The sequence below is a fragment of the Phaseolus vulgaris genome, chromosome 6 (assembly GCF_000499845.2).
Source record: "Phaseolus vulgaris cultivar G19833 chromosome 6, P. vulgaris v2.0, whole genome shotgun sequence".
In the NCBI taxonomy this organism is placed as follows: domain Eukaryota; kingdom Viridiplantae; phylum Streptophyta; class Magnoliopsida; order Fabales; family Fabaceae; genus Phaseolus; species Phaseolus vulgaris.
Genome location: NC_023754.2, coordinates 26,588,958 through 26,611,602, shown reverse-complemented (window position 1 = coordinate 26,611,602; position 22,645 = coordinate 26,588,958). Strand labels below are relative to the sequence as shown.

Sequence of the window (22,645 nt, the reverse complement as noted above, 5' to 3'; positions counted from 1 at the left end):
TATTTGACCACGATTTAATTATACTAGGACTAATGAACTCTTGTCTTCACCACTGGAAGGGCCACCATTCCATGTTTAAGATTAGTTTTTCTATTAAGGTGAAGCTTAGTGGTTAAAACATCAATACAGATCCAATTTTCTCAGCCAAAATGTTCTTTAAACTGTTCTTCTTTCTCTTTGGAGGTCTTCAAAGCCATCTTCAAATTGCACTTCCATTGATGGATTGTGTCCACATAGTATGTATAGAAGGATTTTCTCATCATTTGTGCTAAGTTCATAGGCATGGCACCATTTGAACTTGAAAAGCATTATACGTGAAAAGGTTTCCTAGGAGTAGGGGCTCGGTTTTCCATTGATTGAAGTCTCTGTTTGAGATGGAAAACTTCAACCTATGCATCCAATATAGATGGTATTAGAGAAACCCAAGTATGGTGAGAACATAAAAATCATTAGTGAAAACTTATGTAAGACTTTTATGGCACAGAAACTCCAACACAAACAGCAACTCAATTCGAACATCATAATTGGACATACAGAACAAAAAATTATATGGTTTATCAAAAAATAAACAAAGACTTTCTGCTTTGTAATCAACTAGGATATACCTGTAATTGGAATGCCCTGGTTCTTTCTGCGGCAAGAACCCCTCTGGTTGAGTGCAATTCCTACTAAAAGATGTTAATAAGTTAACAAAGCTTTTATAAAGATATGCAAGTACTTTCATCAAACGAAGGGTTTATATACCTTTTGAGTGTCATCTAAAACAGCCTTGAGGAAGGCCACATCATGCTCAAGCCTTACATTGTCAGCATGGACCAAGTTGGATAGGTTGTTAGCTTCTTCTTGAGCTAACTCTGCACTCACCAGTTTCTCACTCAGCAACTCCATCTCCTTCAGTGTGTCAGCCAATTTTTTCCCCATCTCCTGCCGGCTTTTAAAGGCAGATGCTAAGCTTTTCTCAGCAGCTTCTCTGCTTGCTAATGCAGCTGACAATTGTCCCTCCAAAATGCCAAATTTTCTCATTAGGGAAGCCACTTTAGTTTCATAATAATGATGGATGCTTGAAGCAGCGGACAGTGATCCTGATTTACTGTTTTCTGGGAATGACACATCATCACTTTCTAGAAAAGGGTTTCCAAAACCGAGGTTTTGTTGATTTGAATTTCCAGATACTGACACCTGTTCCTCCATGTTGGTCTTGGCTCCACTTGATCTCATTTGATTTCCAGGGTCATTTTGACTTGTTCTATGATCACCCGCCTGAAGTGTATAGTAAATTACAGTATTAGGTTTCATCATATTTTGTCATAATGTTAGCATCAGGATTGGAATGATTGCTACTGATATTTAATACAACCATATTCTTAACATCAGAATAAATGGTTCTGACATTATGGACTATTGAAAATAATACACTTATATGTGATGATTGGGAAGGAGTGATGGATGCCATCAAGTGAACCCAATGTAGAGATGACAACATAAGCAGCTTATCAGGCAACCGAAAGAGGCTGCAATTAAAGTGGGTCAACGGTAACCAGAACTAAGTGGCTTTCCAACAAAAATGATAATAAAAATTAATTTTCTGTACACAACTGAATGAGTGGCTGTAACTAGGACAGTGTCATAGTGGCATGGTCTAACCCAGCAATGAAGCAGGGAGGCACATTCAGAAAAGAAGCTGATTACACTGTGTGTAACTATGTAGAGATATTTAGAGGGTGGATAGGAGACTCTAGGCAGTGGCGGATGATCTTAATAGGGGTGGAGAGCCTTGCCCCTCAACCCCATCACCAGATCCATCACTTCCTCCGAGATTAGAGACAGGAGTCAATGTTGTTGGTGATTAAGGAGGGTGCAGTCATATGAGGGTGATGCAACATGCGTGTGAGAGGAAGAGAACAAAAAAAAACTACACTTAGTATGAGTAAATTATTTTGGTTCCCCAAAATCATTGGTCGAGATCCGACTTTTGTATATCAAAGCATACAGTTGTAATTAATTGGAATTTGTGTTTACCTGAGGGAAAGAACTTTCATCTTCTGAATGCTTGTCGATCCTGACATTTGTATTGTATTCTTCATGATGATCAAATTGCCTGCGAAGGGAGATCTTGGTCGGGAGGGAATTGGAACCTTGTTCAAGAAGGGTTTCAGACAGAGATTTTCTTTCAGAACCGTGTTCAATTGCAGATGCAAGATTTTGTCGCACAACAGAGTCAATCAAATGATGGGAAGAGTCCTTTTTAAGTTGAGAAGCCAATCCAGTAGATAATGAATGTTTTTCAAGTAATACAGATCTTTGACCTTTGGTAGAACTTGGTCGCTTTCTTGATTCATTTTTTTCTGTAATCAACACTTCTACCTAATACAATCAAGAAAAAGGTTGAAAGACCCATAAGAAATTAACTCATACAACAACATTATGCATTTATGTGAAACCTGATTTGATGGCTCTTTTTTGGATCCTCCAAATGCAACAAGGAAGTCTTTATCCCTGTGTTGCACGAGTACAAGGCTAAAACCCTGCTATCATAACAGATACAAAAACCATGCTTGTTAAATACTGTAGAAAGTCAAGCATACAAAAAAAATCTACTACAGAGGGAGATTGAAGAATCAAGTCAAGAAATGTATAAGCCGTTCTCCTTGTGCCAAATATAATACATCTACAAACATTTTCGCTAATAGTCTGTAAGATACATGGTAAATTAATTGATAGATACAATTTACAACTTCTAGGTTGAGCAAAAATCTAATAAAAAAACATACAAAACTAAATTATAGTCAGTGATTTCATCATAAATTTACTCCAAATAGGAAATATCTCATGTGAGACTTTCTTGTGGTATAACAGAAATAGAAGGGGTGAAGAAAGGAAGAGAGTAAATGAGAGAATGTGGGCTGTTTGATAGAGTGGAAGCAAGAAGAAATTAAAAAAAACAAGTTATTCTCTTTTACTATATTATAATATTAATAATAAAAATATTTTTTTAAAATAAAATAATCACAAAAAGTTAATTTTCACTATTTTCTTCAACCAAATTTGTTTGCATCTTTTTTCTCACCTATTTATTTATCTTCTCTTTTCTCAGCTATCTACTTTCTTTTCCTATATTTTCTTTCTCTTTACCAAACACACTCTTAGGCAACCCGGTCTCCATCATCCTAAGAAGTGGACTTTAAGCATGAGACTATATATGTATGGATGGTTTGATAGTGGCCTGAGGATGGTACGATAAGCCTAACAAACTCACTAGGATAGGTCTAAATGACTCTGATACTATATTAAGAAGTGGACTTTAAGTCTAACTCAATCTTATAAAATTGGCTTTGCATGTGAAACACTTATATACTATAAATTATCCTAATCGATGTATGATCCCCAACACATTATAAGCAGACAAGGATAAATGATATACATTAATGTCAATAAATGCACACTGAGCTAGCAGCAGATGAATGACAGGTAAATCTGGCAGAAAAACTAAAAAATCTAACCTTGTTGGTCGTAATAGATGATGGAGGTGACGCAATTGCCACAGACCATTCATTTTTTACAACATCATATACCAAAGTCTCCCCGTGTCCTGAAAAATGCAAAGGAAAATTAGAAATTTAAAAAAGAATAGAATAAGAGACAAGTTATTTGTGAAACAGGAAGACAACAAGATATTTGCACAGACCAAATCTCAAATTCTCGTGTTCTTATTACTAATATACATTTTTTCCTTTGTTTCTTTTAAGTTAGAACTAACCTCCCTTTCAGTAATCTAATGTTCGTACTATGTGAGAATTGATCAAGAGTTACCAAGGAACTTTGATTAAATGAAAGTTCAAAACACAAAAAATGCAAGAGTGATCACAAAACTATACAATCAAAAGCATTGTAATGGTTAACAGATGGAATGATGATTGGAAAGAAAAATAATAGGAATAACACAAATGCAATAAGGTAACCAAGAACTAAATCAGTAAAATTCATGCAAATTTTTTTTTGTTTTGAAGTTGCGGTGTAAAAGGTTAAGTTCAAAAGATATAAATAAATAGTATACTCTAGTATTACGAATAAATGCTTCCTCCATTAAAAAGCATACGTTTTTTCTTGCTTCCACCCCCTGTAATATACCATTTAGTGTCACATAATACACCACAGCAACCAGCTCTTGGTGATGGATGGAAACCACGTATTTTTATTCTTGACCATGCCATCTGAAAGAACGTATATTTCCATTGACCACAAAATGAATGAGCATTTAGTCTTCATCTTGGAGGAATAAAAAAGTTTCAGAGAATATAGAGAGAGCTCACTGTTTCAAAGTCAAGTGAATACAAGTCATTCAAGGTCCTGGATTTTGATGCTCCTCCAAATATAAATAGAATTTTACCATCATAAAGAGCTGCCACATGGTTGAATCTTGGACAAGGTGCTGCTCCCCTGTAAGTGATATAATGTTTTAGGAGGTAGTTTGGGGGTGAAAAAGATAACAGCATTACTTATCAAAAGCCATTAAACATTCACATCAAGTCCTTACCAGCAGATAGTCACATGGAATTCAAAACTTTCGCTTTTAAACTTAGCAAAAAACAAAAATCAATCATAACAAAGCATAAACACAATTACGTGTAGTGAAGTGGAAGCCATGTCAAGGACTTGAGATCAAACATATGTAGATCATTTAGTTTCTTCCGTTTGGCATCTTCTCCTCCAAACAATATTAAAACAGAGTTAGCCATAACAACTGTGTGACCACTGCGAGCAACCTGCCAAGAACAAAAAATTGGTCAGTACTGCCTAAAGAGATTTGAATAGAAGAAACTAAATTATGATATTAGATAAGGCAATATGTCATATTCTCATTTAGAATCAGTTCCTACTTCTTAGATTGTTAGTGTGAAATTATTTCAGCTCATATCTTCCAGACAATTTGATAAAGACTTACTTCGGTTAAATGAGGGATAAAATAGAGGTAGGTATGTATGTTGAAAACTGTAATTCAACTACACCACAGATTCAAAATATACTTAAATGAATGTAACTTATACAAAGATACAATTTCTTAATTATTTTATTTATATGTAAATTATTCATTGAACCTAGAGATAATAATACATATGATAATGATTACCATGATTTATGATTTACTAAGTAATATGATTGGGATGAAAAATGCAATCCAGTAGCATATGCCCTAATATTGCAATTCCTAATATTGAAGTTTAATCGTATGAAAATTCCTACCGGTATGTCTCCCTTTGCTTCCATGAGGGACCAGCACTCTGTCTCTGTATCAAACACCCATACTAAAAAAACCAGAATGGCAATTAGAACAGTTTTGCCGCATGAACAAGGACAAAGCTATTACATATGCGAAGAAGAAAGTGAACCAGAAATTTTGTCACTTGCTGGGTCCGTTTTCCCTCCAATGAGAAGTGTTTTTTTCCCCCAAGAAACCTGGTCAAAGTATCATCAAACACAAGAAAAATTGAGACCGGAATAAATCATTATCAAATATAAATTATAAACAAAGTGTTATTAAATATGTGAAAGTTATTAATTAACATTTCCAAATGAAAATTGATTTATTCAATCATCAAGCAGCTCGTTTATAATGGCCACAATGTACTGATGAAGACAGTGCCTGACATGCAAGGGTGACCATTTTTTTGTATAAATTCAGGTTCATGGACTTCTCATTTTAACTTACATGTTATTCCAAGCCTATCATGAGAGCATTACCAAGGTCACTTAAATAGAATAGACATCAACACGTAAACATGCTGAGAATATGTTGCTAAAACCATGGATTAAAGTACCAAACAATGCCCCTTGCAAGCAGGAATCTTTAGTGGAAGACTGCTAGGTGATAAGTAAAGCTTAGAGGATGCCTTGGTCCACAAAAATCTGTCAAAATTTAGCACCTGGAATAAAAATGAATTGTATCCAGATCTCAGTTTGTGTGATGAGCCAAGAACCAAATAATTATCTAATGTTAATATTGATGCTTATATAATAGGAACAATGTCCCTAGTCCCCATCATAAGTCTTCCAATTCCAAAACAACAAATGTACCCTCACCTGCACATCGTCCAACAATCCACTCCCTGATTCACCACCAACCACTACCATCTTATTCTCAACAACAGCTGCAGCATGCTATTCACAAAGAATAATAGTCAAGTCTTAGCCAAAACTACACACAAATCATAACAAAATTACATACATAAGATCTAGGAGTGGGCTTTTCCCCTGCAATTGATAACACCATCCAGTTCTCTGAGCTTCCTGATGTACAAGTATGCATCTCAGCCGTAGCTGACAAAAACTGTCTGTCAATTTCCTCAGAATGACCACTTGTCCTTGCAACTCCATCACCCTGTAAGAAGCTTTATCAGTGGAAAACCCTCATTATTACAAATTCAACCCCACACAGGGAATGAAGCTGAAAAAATCACATTGGAGTTTACATTTCGCTTCTGGTGATGCCTGATGGGGCTTCTAGTTCCCTGGGGAGTGTCAGAAAGCTGGACCTTCAATCTACTGAGACAACACAACAATAACAACATCAATAAGGGAGCATTTCAAAGAGTTATTTCAATTTCTTTGGACTCATTCTAGGACAAACACTTGTATATACGTTTCAATAAACTCTTGAATATAACTTCTGAAAACAAATATGAAAATGGTTTAACTTTATTCTCTCTGTGATTATAGAAAACAACCTGTAGATAAACACTTACATTATAAATACTTCTTCAAGAAGCAGCACATAATTAATTTGTTTCCCCAAACACACCCTTACCCTTAAAGAACTAGTGCTACCTCACTACCTCTGGGTGCATGAAAAGAAATTCCAAATTAGAAAAAAGAAAAGGTAAAAGAAAATTCACCTGCCAAGTTTCATATGCCTACGAGAGAAGCCGAACATTTTGTTCTTCAAAGCTCAAAGCAGTGCTGAAATATCAGTGAAGCAAGAAACAAGTTGAAAACAGCACTAAAACTCCAAAAATGGTGACCACATTATCCTCAAAGTCAAACAAAGACTTCCCCTAAACAGAATGCAAATCAAGATCGCTCCTTTTCACTTGCCCATCAATTAGAAAACTCGTAACCAGCATGGAAAATTCAAAGTCCACACTCACAATGGTAAATCAAAGAACACTCACAATGGTAAATCAAAGAAAGCAATAAAACAACAATCCTCAGTGACATGACTGGAAAGCTCACCGACAGGATGTTTGATTCCCAAGAAGTTAGTGTAAAAGCAAAGAAAGTCGAAACCACATCGTATTTAGTGTTAGTGCTATGAAGAAAATCCCGACAACAACAACATCAAGCTGAGCAATGGGGATGAGGTGGCAGCGGTGAAAGAGAGGGTGTACATTAACTGATTAACATATTCATTACAGACAAACAAGAGAGAGAGAGAGACAGCGCACGTTAGCATCAGCACTTGGCAATGATAGCTGTTTGTTGTCTTTTTCTGTGCTGTCATTCAATGTACGCAGTGCCGTTAAAATATGCATATTGTGAATTTTACTTCCATCTTAGTTAAATAAATATGGATGTTTGATAGATTAAGATATAAATAAATTTAAATATTTATTATTTATCAATATTATTTCAAAAAAATATCAGCAATATTTGAGGATATTAGTTAAAATAATGTTTATAAAATGGTTTCTCATATGATTTTTATAAAAAAAATTTGTATCACAGCTCTCGACCACATGGGATAACATATTATGGGTGGTCCGATAACAGTTTGATAGCGGGTGGCACGATAGGCTCAACAAACACTCGTTAGAGTAGAGTTTAAATGGCTATGATACCATATTACGAAGTGAACTTTAAGTCTAATTCAACCTCATAAAACCGATTTACACTCATTTATATACAATGAAATATTTTAATCTTTAATTGACGTGGGTTTAGGGTTTAGGGTTTAGGGTTTAGGGTTTAGGGTTTAGGGTTTAAGTTAAAAAACATTTTCAAATATGACTAAGATTGATTTAAAAAATATAACTTTATGTTTATGAGATTAAAATAATATTTTTAATCAGTCCATAATTAGATACTTAATTTTGGAGTAATTAGAAGAAAATGTTTGGGATGGGGGTGATGATCAGTACAAACAAAATTAGATATTCAATTCAAGTGGGATGGAGTAGTGATTAGAGATAAATTATTTGCTGTATTGAAAATAAAATGTTTGGGATATTTATATTTTAAGTTATTAGAAGAAAATGTTGAGTAAATAAAAAATAAATAAAAGAGGGTGGGGTCCAGTGTGGTTCATTGATGATTTAATGCATGCATAGGTGTGTTCCTCGTGACTTGTGTGAGAGAAGAGTTTGCTGTTATTATAAAGAATAAATGACTTCTTTTGCTTTCACCTGTGTTGGACTATATTTTTTATTGTAGTTATTTATATTTTACTTTATACTAATATAAATGTTTACATTGAATCTTAAGTGTGTAAAAATATTATCAATTATCACATTAGGCTCGGACACTTCTCTTAAATGGATGTATCCGTGTCGGACACATGTATCGGTGTCGACACTCATACGACACTTGTACGACAATCGTGAAGTGTTCAATTTAAAAAATATTTGTTGAATTTTTGAAAATTCTAACACAGTTCTAACACAATTTTAAAATGTATAAATACAATAATTTTCTAAAAACTCAAATTTATTATATAAATTTTTATTATGATTATAAAAATAAGGAACAAATTCTTTTGAATCAGTCATGAAAAATATCTTTCTGCTCCCTAAAGAATCTAAAACATATTTTGCACATAAATATTTATTTTAATTTATATAATTCAAAATTATATAATATATAGATCTGTATCCCGTGTCCTATATTTTAGAAATTATACGTATCTCCGTATCTGTATCGTGTCAGTATCCGTATCTGTGCTACATAGGTTCTGCTATCAATTTATGAAATCAAAAGGAGTCATATGCACTTACATTTATCCATTCTTTATGATGCGTGATCGGTCATTCATCAAAGTTATTCGCTTGCAAGCAAATCTTCAAAATTATTTCATAAACCTTTGAATAGGAAGTATGCACAGAAAATGTTTGATGAAATAGCTGAATAAGAATGTGGTGTATTTTTGGATTTCCGTGTAATTTTTGTAACTATATTTTAGAAATGATACGTATCTCCGTGTCCGTATCTGTATCGTGTCAGTATCCGTATCTGTGCTACATAGGTTCTGCTATCAATTTATGAAATCAAAAGGAGTCATATGCACTTACATTTATCCATTCTTTATGATGCGTGATCGGTCATTCATCAAAGTTATTCGCTTGCAAGCAAATCTTCAAAATTATTTCTTAAACCTTTGAATAGGAAGTATGCACAGAAAATGTTTGATGAAATAGCTGAATAAGAATGTGGTGTAGTTTTGGATTTCCGTGTAATTTTTGTAACTATATTTTAGAAATGATACGTATCTCCGTGTCCGTATCTGTATCGTGTCAGTATCCGTATCTGTGCTACATAGGTTCTGCTATCAATTTATGAAATCAAAAGGAGTCATATGCACTTACATTTATCCATTTTTTATGATGCGTGATCGTTCATTCATCAAAGTTATTCGCTTGCAAGCAAATCTTCAAAATTATTTCTTAAACCTTTGAATAGGAAGTATGCACAAAAAATGTTTGATGAAATAGCTGAATAAGAATGTGGTGTATTTTTGGATTTCCGTGTAATTTTTGTAATTATATTTTAGAAATTATACGTATCTCCGTATCTGTATCTGTATCGTGTCAGTATCCGTATCTGTGCTACATAGGTTCTGCTATCAATTTATGAAATCAAAAGGAGTCATATGCACTTACATTTATCCATTCTTTATGATGCGTGATCGGTCATCATCAAAGTTATTCGCTTGCAAGCAAATCTTCAAAATTATTTCTTAAACCTTTGAATAGGAAGTATGCACAGAAAATGTTTGATGAAATAGCTGAATAAGAATGTGGTGTATTTTTGGATTTCCGTGTAATTTTTGTAACTTTGCAGGTGCTCATGGGCTTTTTTTCTTGTTTGAAATTGGATTCTTATGAAGGTCTTGGATTTTATAGTTGCTGGGTTTGAGATAGTAGGAAATGTGAATCAGCCATATTCTTTGTTTCACAAATCCCTTAAAGAAACTTGTCTCCGCGAAATACCATGATTGATGCTTACATTGATTATGGAAGCCCAATATCTGCTAAAGAATTTGTTAATAAAAACATATTTCTAATATTAGAAACAGAAAACTACTTTCTTGAATGGAAAATTAGTAATAGCACTGAGCATTCAAAATGTGGAGATGTTGAATCTGCTCGTTAACTCTTCAACAAAAAGGATGATTTCTGTAGCTGACATGCTGCTGGTGGAAAATAGGATGATGCCAAGAGGTTTAGAATTGGTGTGGAGGAAAGTAAAATCAAGATTCCTGGATACAACTAACATCCTCTTTTCACTAAGAAAGGTTACTTTCCTCCAGTGAATATATTGAAGAAAGTTAAAACTTCTTGAGCAAATATACTGGGGAGAGTTAAAAGACCTGACACGAACTATAATAAACATTAAATTGTAAGTATATTTTTTTACTTATAGTTGATCTTGCCTGTCTTCACTTAATGTGTGATTCTTGAGTTCAGACTTGAATTTTTCTGACATTATCAATATTGGAATGCTAATGTGTCATTTGCTAACTAGTGAGTATGAATTGTTGATCCTATATGACACCAAATTGTGACACTTGCACAGGCTATATTATGCTCAGCTGCTGGAATATAAAATACTTGTCAACCTTGACTTTTTGAGATGAATGTGTTTTAAAATAATATTAGGTAAAATTTGTACAAAAGTGATATAACTATTCATTTTAAAAGTATGATTATGACTTTCGCATGCCAATTTTATCACTAACTAGTGCTTTTCATTTTCATCTGTCTCACACGGAGAATAATAGTGGATTACATATTCTTTGATATCGTTTTATAATGTAATAAAATTCCAGGAAACAGATAGTGTTGGAGGGGGTCCAAAGCTATAATGGCCATATCCAGAGTACATTTTATCTCCAGAATATATCCACTTTTCCTTAATCCAAAACACTTAAGAGGCTCTTTAACTTCATGATATGCTCAATTAGTTTTTCTCTATCTTGTCTTTCTCCTAACTTCGGCATATAACTATTTGATGTGACAGAGGAACCATGTTACTGATATGTCGCACTCACTTCTTGTACTAATAGATTTATTCCATTCTGTTTGTCCCTCACCAACTGTGTGAAAGAACAAGACACCGTTTGTAGCCTTAATGACTTGTGACATGGACTATGATTCTAGTCTTACAATGTGCCACTTCCCAAATGTGCTACAGTTGGTGACCAAGCTAAAGAGAATTTCTTTTGATTTCTTTTTTTGATATGAAAAAGAGGGATTTTGCTTAATGTTCACACCAACATAGATAGGGAACAGATATTTTTTTTTCATTTGTGTTCTCCCCTTTCTTCTGTTATTTAATTGTAAATCCAATCATTATTGTAGAAACATGTCAAAACACATTTATGTGCCTTCCCCTTCTATTTTTTAACTTTTAATCTTTGCCTTATTTGAAATTAGTTTTGTGAAAATGCTGATAAACCACACTATTCAGTATAGCATGATTATTGAACAAGGTATTGAAATTCATATGATCTGCAAGTCCATTTTATTATAATTAGCTAAAATGCAAGGCTACATTCAATACAAAAAGGGCTAATTAAATGACACCTTTATCAGTCAAGTTAATTAGCCTTATTATTTATTAGAAATTAGCAGCACATATATAAACTCTATACTAATATACATGCATCCTATAACCTCACCATAATTATACATGTAACCAAATCAGGTTTTTAGTGCCTGATGAGAAAGGTCTCAAGTATAGTTAATTCATTTCTCAAACCCAAAGAGCTCCTGCGTTCATAAGCCTTGGGATTAAGGTCCGGTTTAGGTGAAGGCTCATCACTTCACTGGCTCCACCAACAAGCTCACCACCAATGAACACAGCAGGCACAGAGGGGTTACACCCTAGCCTTGAAAGAGCTTGCTCAATGTCCCTCCCTCTAGGTATCTCATCAAGTTCATGAACATTTGGATTCACTCCAAAGTCATTGAAGAGGGTTTTGATGGTGTGGCACATGCAGCAGGAACTCCTGCTGAAGATCACCACTGGCCTCTCTGATGCCATCTGTACCACCCTATCCATTATGCTGCTAGGTGAAGTCCACAAATGTAGTCTCAAAGGTTAACCAAGGATGGAAACAATGCCAAAAGTTTTGAATGCAGAAAGTGCTGTAGCAAATGTGGAGAAGAGGTTTTGGTATGTTGTGTGCATGATCTAGGAGCCAAATGGGGTTTGCTTATATAGGGGTTTGAGGACATGGTACGGTTGCTTTGGTGGATAGACATTGCTCTATGCAAAATCACAGTAAAGAAAAGAGAAAGACAGAGAGTGGCTGAGGAGAAAGGAAGAGAATGTTCCATTAGATATTTGGTCGGTTTCTAAATTTTCTTTGATCATTTGTTTGAAAGTGACTGATCCATTTTGCTTTTCATTCTAGCGAATCCATATCTATGCATGCATACGGAAAAAAAAAAAGGAGTATCCTTGTGCTTGGTACGGCAGAAAGAAGAAAAAAAATTGTGCATGCACATCCCTCTCATCATAAATCATGTAACAACTGGGGAATAAGGAACAGTGTTAGATAAGAGAAATTAGTTTTGAAAAAATTGATTTGAATGTAGTTAGAATGTAAATGTTTCTTACATTATCATCTTTGCCATTAAAACTTTTTGTAATCTGCTTTGTTGGGGTTTTCCTTATCTATGTTGGAAGCATCTGCTGGCTTGAAAGGTAAGTTGAATTTATCCCATTGGGACCTCTTTCTTGCTATTCAGATTGGCATCCAATTCTAGAAAGGGAAATATGATTATAATGACCTATGACTACAACAAGTTCTAACAAAACATCAATAGTTAAACTTCTATCACATAATAATTAATAATTATAGAAACTGAGTGAGTTTGTTTATGTTTTAAATTAAGATGTTTCTGAAAAAAAGAAAATTCTCATCAACAACTGACCCCAAAAAAAACTTGTTTTCATAAACCAGAGGGGACTTCTTAGATACAAGTATTGTATTTAATTTACTACAGCAAATATGTAATCATTTAGTGTAACTAAGTTCATATATACTTTTTTTTTTTACATGTGAGCATACTTATCATTTGTCACATAATTTTTTTAATAATGAGATTGTCTGACAAATATTTTATTCATAAGAGGTATTATTTAGTGTTTGTTTAAGACAACCTTTAGAAAGTCTCAAGTGAATGGCAACTGTTTTTAATCTTTTCCAATATTAACCACATTATTAATCACTAATATGCGACAATAATTTTTCCACTTATAAGATAAAAAAAACTAAACAAAAACTTCGTAACAAAAGATATAAATTGCATACTAGTAGCACTTACTTAGTTAAACCATAATATAAGAATGAGTAGTTTTTGTATTGAAAGACTTCATAAGGAATAGTAAGATTTAATTTAGCTATTTTTAATATTAATTTAATGTAAATATTATTTTTTATAATGATTGTATTAGTTTCAATGGAAGGATTCTATAAATTAAATAGTGAAAGCAAAAATTTGAACATAAAAATCACTACAGATAAAAAAAATCACGAAATAGAAACCAATTTTAGATACAACAAATAATTAGTTGCTATAGTAACCAAATTAGAGACTATTTTATAAACTAAAAAAATTAATTTTTAAATTAATTTCTATTATTATTAGATTATTGTTAGATAGTTTCTAAATTGATATGTAATTAGTTATCAAGATTTCAACTATCAATTATTTAAATTCTAAATTTGGTAGCAAAAATCTTGGTAGCTAACTAGATATCAATTTAGAAACCACTTAACAATAACATAAACTAATTTAGAAATAAAAAAAAGTACTCTTTAAAATGGTCTCTATTTTAGTCGCTATAACAACTAATTATTTTTGTCTCTAAAATTAATTTTTATTTCATAATTTTCTTTTAGTTTTTAGTTTAAATAATTTGAAAGTGATTCAGGTGATTAAAGTTATATATTTGAGGGAGGAGTGGGTGAAGAATGTTAGGTTGAAATAATAGAAAAAGAGAAATGGGATGGCGGATCCTGGCATCACAAATTAGGGTAATGTGTCTAAATTGAGTGAAGTACATAACTGTACAAAAACACACAAATGGCCACTCCTTTAAATATGTTATTCTTCTTCTCAACAAAGAAAATGACACCCATAAATAACTTATCTCCTTAATAATTCTCCCTTTTCTATTGCCTTTTAAGATTCCAGACACAGAATTTCACATGCAGTATCCACAACCACAATCAATTCCAAAACACCATAATATCTCTTAATTTCTGTTTGGTTCAGGGATTTAGTGTTTAAGAGAAAATGTTTAACTTCATTTCTAATGATTTTGGGTATTTGGTTACATTATCTAAGTTAATTTATGTAGAAAATTGTGAATCAAAAAATTATGTGAAGAGAGAGGAAGATCTGTGAGGATTATTTGTAAACAAAAGATTAGTCCATTAGTTTTTCAAATAATTCTTTCCTGTATTTTTTAATATTTATGGTCAATTAATAAATAATATTTTTATGTTAATGATTTTTATTTTTTTTTCTCAATTGTTCTTCTTTAAAAAATCTTTATATTTTAAAGTATACACCAGAATAATATTGCTTATAAAAAAATAATCTATAAATCTTAATTAATTGAATCAAATAAATTACTTATATCAATAAATTTTCTTTTTAAATATTGTGTGTCCATTAAACAACATCACTAATTTTCTATTCGTTATCTTTTCAAATCAATCTTTTACCATTGACCCTGTACCATATAAGGCATTAAATAAATAATAACATAATTGTCAAAAGAACATAATATTAATGCTTAATATATAAAAAACCGATTCTATAAATATGATGGATCAAGGTTTTTTTGCATTTATTACTAATAGTTATTCCCTACTGTTATAAAGAAACATATTCGTGAGATTTTATGAAGATATCCTTCTTTTGCCTATGATTCCCATAAGCATTAAAATTTGTCTTCTTCTCATTGAGGAAAGCTAAATATTTTCATTTTATTATTTTTTAATTACAATTTCATTAGTATATACTTATCTTATAAATATCTTTTCAGGTTTTCCAATTTTTTTATTTTTTTTATTTCATTCTCTTGAATTATTGGTAAAGATGTAAAAATATTCTGATACTTAAACCCTAAACATTCGTTACTTTTACTTTTTACCTTGAAAACATTCATTTATTTATAATTTTTTCATGGACTATACACTACATGATTAATTATTCTATATCCATTTAGATCCAATTTTCTCTTAATTACTCTTAGAAAATAATCAAGTTTTGTTCATAATAACCAATGTGTAACTTATCTAATGAGAGACATGATAGACATAATAAATAAATATGGATATTTAATAATAAATAAATAGGATCATTTAAGGAATAATTGAATTTTTATACAAAATAGAAAATGAAAGAAATGTACTATTCATAAATATTATTTGCACAGTCACTACTTAAAATTGTTATTTTTTTATAAATATTTTATAAATCATATCAAAGATGGTTTTTACTATATATTCAAGTGTTTATATAAAGAGTGTTTGTCTAATAATTATTTTATATAATTAACCAATGCTGACCTTTGTATATAGTAAGCATTTAACACATGCACATAAGCGATTCACATACCACGTACCTGAATATTTGCGTAATTTCTTAATCTTTAATTATCATATTTCTTTGTCATTGTTATTTTATTTCTCAACATATTTTTTCGGATTTTGTACTGCTTTCGAACAATTTTAAACAGAAATTCCATGAAGAATACAATACTTTAACTTTTTATTTAAATAAGTTGTTTTTTTTTTCTTATTTACACAAACATCAGTGTTATACAAGATTGACCATCTTTTTCAATTTTTTTATATAAGAAATAAATAAATATGTTTTTTTCTTCTAAATGCTATATTTTTCACTCTAAATTTATTGGATAATCTATGAAACACTCTAAACACGTCTCTTTTTTAGTTTTAAAATATGTTTTAGAATGTGTTAGAGATCCCATCGACTATATGTTTTAGATTGTGTTAGAGATTCCACATTGACTAGAAATTAAGAAATTTCATAGTATATAATACGTGGATGCAAATCTGATCTTATAAGTCAGTTTTATGAGATTAAGTTAAACCTAAATTCATTTATTAATATGATATAAAAGTTATTTCGAACTTATTCTAACAAGTGTTTGTTGAGCAGGTCAACAAGGTCAACACTTATCAGACCACCCACTTTTTAATAGACGTTTTTATGCTATTGCTTAATTGATTTATCACCTAAAATGTTAGTTCTGATTTTTTTTTCTAAAAAAGAAAAAAAAAATAGAGAAACTAATCAAAGATGTTTCTCATTTTAAATCACTTTTCTTACCTTCTTTTTAAAATCCCTGAATGAGAGGCCAATATGAAGAAGAGAAAGTTGAAGGCATCTCTGAACAATATTTAAAAGCAGGAAATAAAATAATTTATAAATAATATTAAAAATAAGATTAAGTTTAATTTATTTTTACAAAACCCACTTATATGCTGATGACCTTACTTAATAATTTTTTTATGTAAAAAATAATAGTTAACACCCTGAAAAATTATACCATAAATAAGTTAGTATTTTATTTGGAGTTAAATAATATATAATTAAATATTAATATTAGTAGTTAAGGGATTTTTTTTATTGAAAATGTCAAAATATCACTTCTTCCTATATCGTGAAGTATGGTCTCACGATTCAACTCCTTCTTTTACGTAAAATAATATATTTAATTGTGAGTTTTATATTAAAGTTAAAAATTGAATCTCAAAGTATGACTAGTAAAGAGTAGTTTTATACTTTGATGAAAGATTTAAGATTTTATTTGAGAAAGAGATCCGCAAGAACATGACAGCATTGGGCTGATTGTTAAGCAGCCCATGAAGGTGGTTGGAACAGAACAAGACTCTCACTTTACTTTTGTCGATAAGGAATTCATATAAACTGGAAAAAAATTGTTATTATAATAAAGAACATGTCTTATGTAATATTTCTGTAAGTTTGGTAAGGGGACAAATCTTTTATCCTTTGAACCACACAGGACCACCTAAGATAAATATTAATTAGTGGATATAAAGAAAATTTATAAATATGTAACTTGTAACTTGAATATATAATATTAAATTAAATTAACCTTTTGGTCACTGTACCTCAAGAAGAATAAAAATTAAAATAATAATTTTGTAAAATCATCCATGACTTTTGTATCGTGTTGAGTATTGGGTGACTGGGTCAAGTGATGTGATATGATTGAGATCGTTCTTTATATGATTTATCTGACGAATTATGATCATTATTCCATATTCATTATGTCTCCATTTTAAATGGACGATGAATAAATTAAGTAAATCGGTTCCTAGAAAATTTGGTGATTGATGCTATTGAAAGATCCAATAATTAGTAAGAATCGACTTTTAGGAGACCTCCTCAATATCTCCTCAATATCGATTATATTCATAATGTAATAATCCTAACAAAAACCCACAACTGACTTCAAAATAGGATCGTCAGATTATAACGATTATACTATTATTGATGTTTTTTCTAGTGATTCCAGATTTTATTTAAGACCTGAATCGTCTATAAAACAACAACATTGAAATGAAAATGAAAATTTGAAAGAACACATATTCTCATTGATCTGGGAAGAGATGATTCCTCACCTGCCCAGAACAACTCTAGTCATGCCAAGAAAGACCAAGACAAATTAAAAATACCGATTTGTTCACAACTCTCACAAACAAATATTTGTTCACATTTGCTTAACAAATTAATATTTGTTTACATTTCATCAAGTGTTATTCTTCAAAATTAATTTTAACTTTATTAAATAATTTTTTTTTCACTATGGTTTTTTTTATTTATTTTCTAAATAACATTCCATTTACTGCATGAATTCATTAAAAAAAATAATTAAATATCAATTAATTTAAAAATAAAAATAATTAATTATTATATTTACTAAGTTATATACTATTTTATAAACTAACAAAATATTGGTATTTAAAGTAATTTCTATTATTAATAAAAAAATTATAAAGTAATTTTTAAATTGATATAGAAATTCAAAATAAAATATAGGGTTAATGAGACAGTTGAAAGGTATAACGCAATGCTAGTAGTAAAGGAATACACATAAACAGAAGGCATTGACTACCTTGATACTTTCTCTCTCCCGTAGCAAAAATGACTACCATAAAGTTGCTTCTTTCTCTAACTTCTATCTGTAATTAGGAATTGAAAGAATTAAACATAAACAATTCCTCTTTACATGGAGAGTTGAAAGAATATATGTATACATGGTTGCTTCTCCTGGATTGACTTTTATTCAACCAATACAGGTTTGTAAATTAAAAAAAGCTTTATATGGCCTTAAGTAAGTCAGCAGAGAGTGGTTTGTCAAACTGTTATCATTTTTGCTTTCTGTGGGATATACTCAATCTATGAGTGATTGATCATTTCTTGTTTATTAATTCTTCTGAAGGATCTTTTACAATATTATTGATGTATGTGGATGATATAATATTGTCAAGAAATGATAAAGAGAAGATTGAACGAATCAAACAAGCCTTGAATCAAACATTTCAGATTAAAGATCTTGAAAATTTAAGATATTTTATTTGTCTTGAAATAGCAAGAAGTGATAGTGATTGAGACACCTATAGAGACAATTAAAATATCTGGCAATGTATCTTTTGTGATAGTGATTGGGACACCTATAGAGACAATTAGTAACTGATTTTAGTGTGTATATTGGAAATACCTTCATATCCTGAAAATCAAAGAAACAATAAACAATATCAAAAAATTCCTATGAAGTTGAATACAAAGCAATGATCACTATTACATGTGAAATTCAATGACTAACTTATCTTCTTCAAGATTTCAAAGTTCTTTTTGAGCAACCATCTATTTTATTTTGTGTCAATGACTCAACAAGATACATTACAACAAAAATCTAGTATTTCATGAGCGTACATGTAAAAATAGATTTTCACATTATCAGACAAATTTTGAAAAAAATCTCATACATTTACTTCTCATTTCAGATATTAACTGTGACATTTATACCAAGTCTGTCAAACAAGTGTAGCCTTCGAACTTGCAACTTTTTAATGCAAAAGAGCTACACAATAAATTATGAAGCAGTAATTCTAAAAGAATATTTTAAGATCCACTTTTTCCAAATATTTCCCTTCTACAACTTCAAGTTTCCTCTTCGTACTCTCTTCCACGTCTCTATTACTTACGACATTTATTTCTATAGATATAAATATATTCTTATATAATAAATTTGAGAGTTTTTCATTGAATAGAGAATATGTATGGTGCATTCATTTTTTATATTAACGAGTTAATGCAAAGTTTTACTATATGTTAAACATTCCCTATTTTATTTTTTCTTCCTTTTAGTTTCTTCTCAAACATCATTACTCCAGTTTAGTCAATCTCGTAGGTTAATTTAAATGTAATATTAGATGCCCGTATCAAATTAATAAATATAAAATTGTCTTGATCCAAATAATCCATTCTCATAGTTGCTCCTTAATTTCAAAAGTCTTACTCCTTTATTCATTCTAAAAAAAAAATTACCATTGTTGATTTTTGAAGATACTCATCTTAAATATTTTTCTAAACTTTAAATTTTATTAAACCTAATAACACTAAAAAAAATTATTAAATAATAATTAATTTCAAAGACAATAAATAATTAGTTACTATACTAACTAAGTTAAATACTAATTTATAAATATTAAGTATTTGAGATTCTAAATTAATTACTAATTTATAATTAAAGACTAATTTAGAATCTAAAGTAATTATTAGTTAAATGTTAGTAGATATGATAACAATTTATAAATTTATATTAATAGTAAAAATTATTTTAAATACGAATAATTTTTTTAATTTATAAAATAATATTAAATTTAATCAATAAAATGACTAATTATTTTTTTTATTAATTTTTCTTATAGTTAAAGATGTAATATACAACGATTCATTGTTTTGACCGATATAAATATACTTTTTATCTTAAGAGAATAACAATAATAGAATAGTTAGACTATATATTAGAGATGTTATATTTTTTTTATCTGTAATTGAAAATATTTGTTTTTTAAATATGTCTTTAATATTTTTTTTATTCATGTTGAAATATCTCATAAATGTTACATTTAACTTATTCATTCTTGTGGATAAAAAAATATTTACTTTATGTGAATAAATTTTTCACTTCACTAGATGGTATTTTGTGGTTTAAACATTTGCAACACACGTAACACCAAAAACAAAGTGAGGTGTGTATGGTAATTCTTCTGAGTTTCTTATTTTGTTTTGGTATATCAGAATCTCCACATATACTTCCAATCACCTATATACGTATGCATATACCTCAACTACATCCGTATCCGCCATGTGTCAACCTCCATGCTCATCCCACGTGCTATCTATTCTCCTACCATTAAAAACATTCTTCACGTATTCCAATATATATTGCTTCACTTTAAAGACATAACAAAATGATGTCACCTAATAACTTTTACGTTATATTAAATTCAAAATAATATTATAAAGTTTAATAAGATACATTTCATTGTATATAAGTGAGTATAATATTTCATGAGCCGATTTTATGGGTTTGAGTTATGCTTAAAGTCCACTTCATAATATGGTATTAGAGTCATTTTGAGTCTATCATAACAAGTATTTGTTGGGCTTATCAGATCATTATCGAACTACACATAATATGTTGTATCACGCACGAACTATCACTCTCGGTGTGAAGGAGTGCGTTGGAGATCACAAATCACTAAAATTTCTTCAAAACCGAATCTAGTTAGTAAGTTTATTACTTTTAATGCCTTAGTCTTTTTTTTTAATTACTGTGAGAGTATTTTAGAACGTAAGATCTTCGACAATTGCACACTAAAATTGCATCAATTTAGAACTAATGTAATTTCACAAAATCGTTTTATGAGTTCACGTGTCTCAACAAAAACTATTTCCATTTCAAATGTAATTAACATATCATTATCTCTTAGAATTTCTCCGGATTAAAGTTGACATTCTTGACGCACCACGAAACCCACGTAATGAATGAACAATGTTTTGATCCACATGAACCATGGTGGTCCCATTTCCGACAGTGTTTGGCTTATCTTGATGGCATAGTAGATTCTTTGTCACACAAGTAGCTAGCCATCTACATTAGCAACTAACACACCACACAAGTCCCTCTCAAATCAAGGATATTTTCAGCATCAACTCATGCAAGAACCTTCAACATTTTCACCCCTACCTCTTTTCAATGCATGGCCCTTTCATCACTATATATCACCCTCACTTCTCACATGTACAAAATCAAACCAAACCACTCCCTAACTCCTACTTTCTTCTTCAAATTCCCTCCATTTTCTCATAGTATATACTTCACAATCAAGTACATAATGGAACGCATAACGAAGTTGGCATCACAGAAAGCAGTGGTGATCTTCAGCAAGAGTTCATGTGGGATGAGCCATGCAATCAAGAGGCTGTTCTACGAGCAGGGTGTGGGGCCAGCAATCTATGAACTTGATGAAGACATAAGAGGGAAGGAAATGGAATGGGCTCTCATGAGACTCGGGTGCAACCCTTCTGTCCCTGCAGTCTTCGTTGGTGGCAACTTTGTGGGCTCAGCCAACACTGTCATGACCCTTCACCTCAATGGCTCACTCAAGAAAATGCTCAGAGATGCTGGTGCTCTATGGCTCTAGAAGAAGACTAACTTCATACACCTCACATTCTACCCATTTGCAGACACCTAGCCAAACACAGCCTTATCGCAAACGCTGGTTTAATTGTATTATAATCTCATAACCTAACTTTTTTTTTGAACTTAGGGTTTTCAAATCTACATGGTACTGCAGTAATATCTAGAGAGAGTGCTTCAATATACTCTTCTTGAATTTGGGTGCATTGTTTTGCTAATATATACTGATATCAAGTATTTTTTTTGTATGTTCTTCCAATGATAAATTATTCTATACGATGAATGTTAAGTTTATTAATCATAACAAATTTAAAGTCATATATCAGATATATTTGCTGATAAAAAAAGAATATCAGATATATTTTGAAATTGATGTATATTGATGAGATTAATATGTTGGAAACAACTACTTTAAAAAGTTATAATAAAATAAGGTGGCGATAATGTTTTAAAGATCAAATCTTAATTTCTTGTAGGTATGTGTGTTTGCTTCCTTCTTACGTTTGAGCATGTCTGAGAGTTTTCAATGTTTTTTTAATGTTTTTTTGGAGTGGTATGAACAGGAGAAAATAAAACAGGTTTTAACTGCAATGAATATTGTGGGAATTGAGGAGATTCTGACTTACGTAGAGGATGATGATGATGATGA

At 31.0% G+C, this 22,645-nt stretch overlaps 3 protein-coding genes across 15 annotated transcripts; 1 reads left to right on the top strand and 2 right to left on the bottom strand.

Moving 5' to 3' along the window:
• Positions 1-72: 72 nt before the first annotated feature.
• On the bottom strand, positions 73-7,506 carry LOC137832357 (acyl-CoA-binding domain-containing protein 6-like). 13 transcript variants are annotated; one of them, XR_011084563.1, is made up of 17 exons: positions 7,228-7,415; positions 6,891-6,954; positions 6,468-6,540; positions 6,224-6,376; positions 6,079-6,156; positions 5,817-5,921; positions 5,388-5,454; positions 5,242-5,303; positions 4,624-4,763; positions 4,311-4,437; positions 4,097-4,211; positions 3,501-3,589; positions 2,442-2,525; positions 2,020-2,364; positions 745-1,260; positions 606-668; positions 73-389 (listed from the first exon to the last, which is right to left on the bottom strand). XR_011084563.1 is itself a non-coding variant. In XM_068640486.1 (17 exons), the coding sequence occupies exons 2-17, from the start codon at positions 6,926-6,928 to the stop codon at positions 309-311; spliced, it is 2,133 nt and encodes a 710-aa protein (XP_068496587.1). In that variant the 5' UTR covers positions 6,929-6,954; positions 7,228-7,506; the 3' UTR covers positions 73-308. The 13 variants fall into 13 exon arrangements, 9 of the variants coding, with proteins under 9 accessions (XP_068496587.1, XP_068496592.1, XP_068496589.1 ...); XR_011084564.1 differs by having other exon boundaries at positions 7,167-7,325; XR_011084562.1 differs by having other exon boundaries at positions 6,891-7,049; positions 7,167-7,288.
• A 4,192-nt stretch (positions 7,507-11,698) lies between these two features.
• LOC137832363 (monothiol glutaredoxin-S2-like) lies at positions 11,699-12,413 on the bottom strand. Its single transcript, XM_068640499.1, has one exon. It carries the CDS (start codon positions 12,268-12,270, stop codon positions 11,962-11,964), a length of 309 nt encoding a protein of 102 aa, XP_068496600.1. The 5' UTR covers positions 12,271-12,413; the 3' UTR covers positions 11,699-11,961.
• Positions 12,414-21,237: 8,824 nt separating this feature from the next.
• On the top strand, positions 21,238-22,156 carry LOC137833162 (monothiol glutaredoxin-S10-like). Its single transcript, XM_068641521.1, has one exon. The coding sequence runs from the start codon at positions 21,557-21,559 to the stop codon at positions 21,998-22,000; it is 444 nt and encodes a 147-aa protein (XP_068497622.1). The 5' UTR covers positions 21,238-21,556; the 3' UTR covers positions 22,001-22,156.
• Positions 22,157-22,645: the final 489 nt, after the last annotated feature.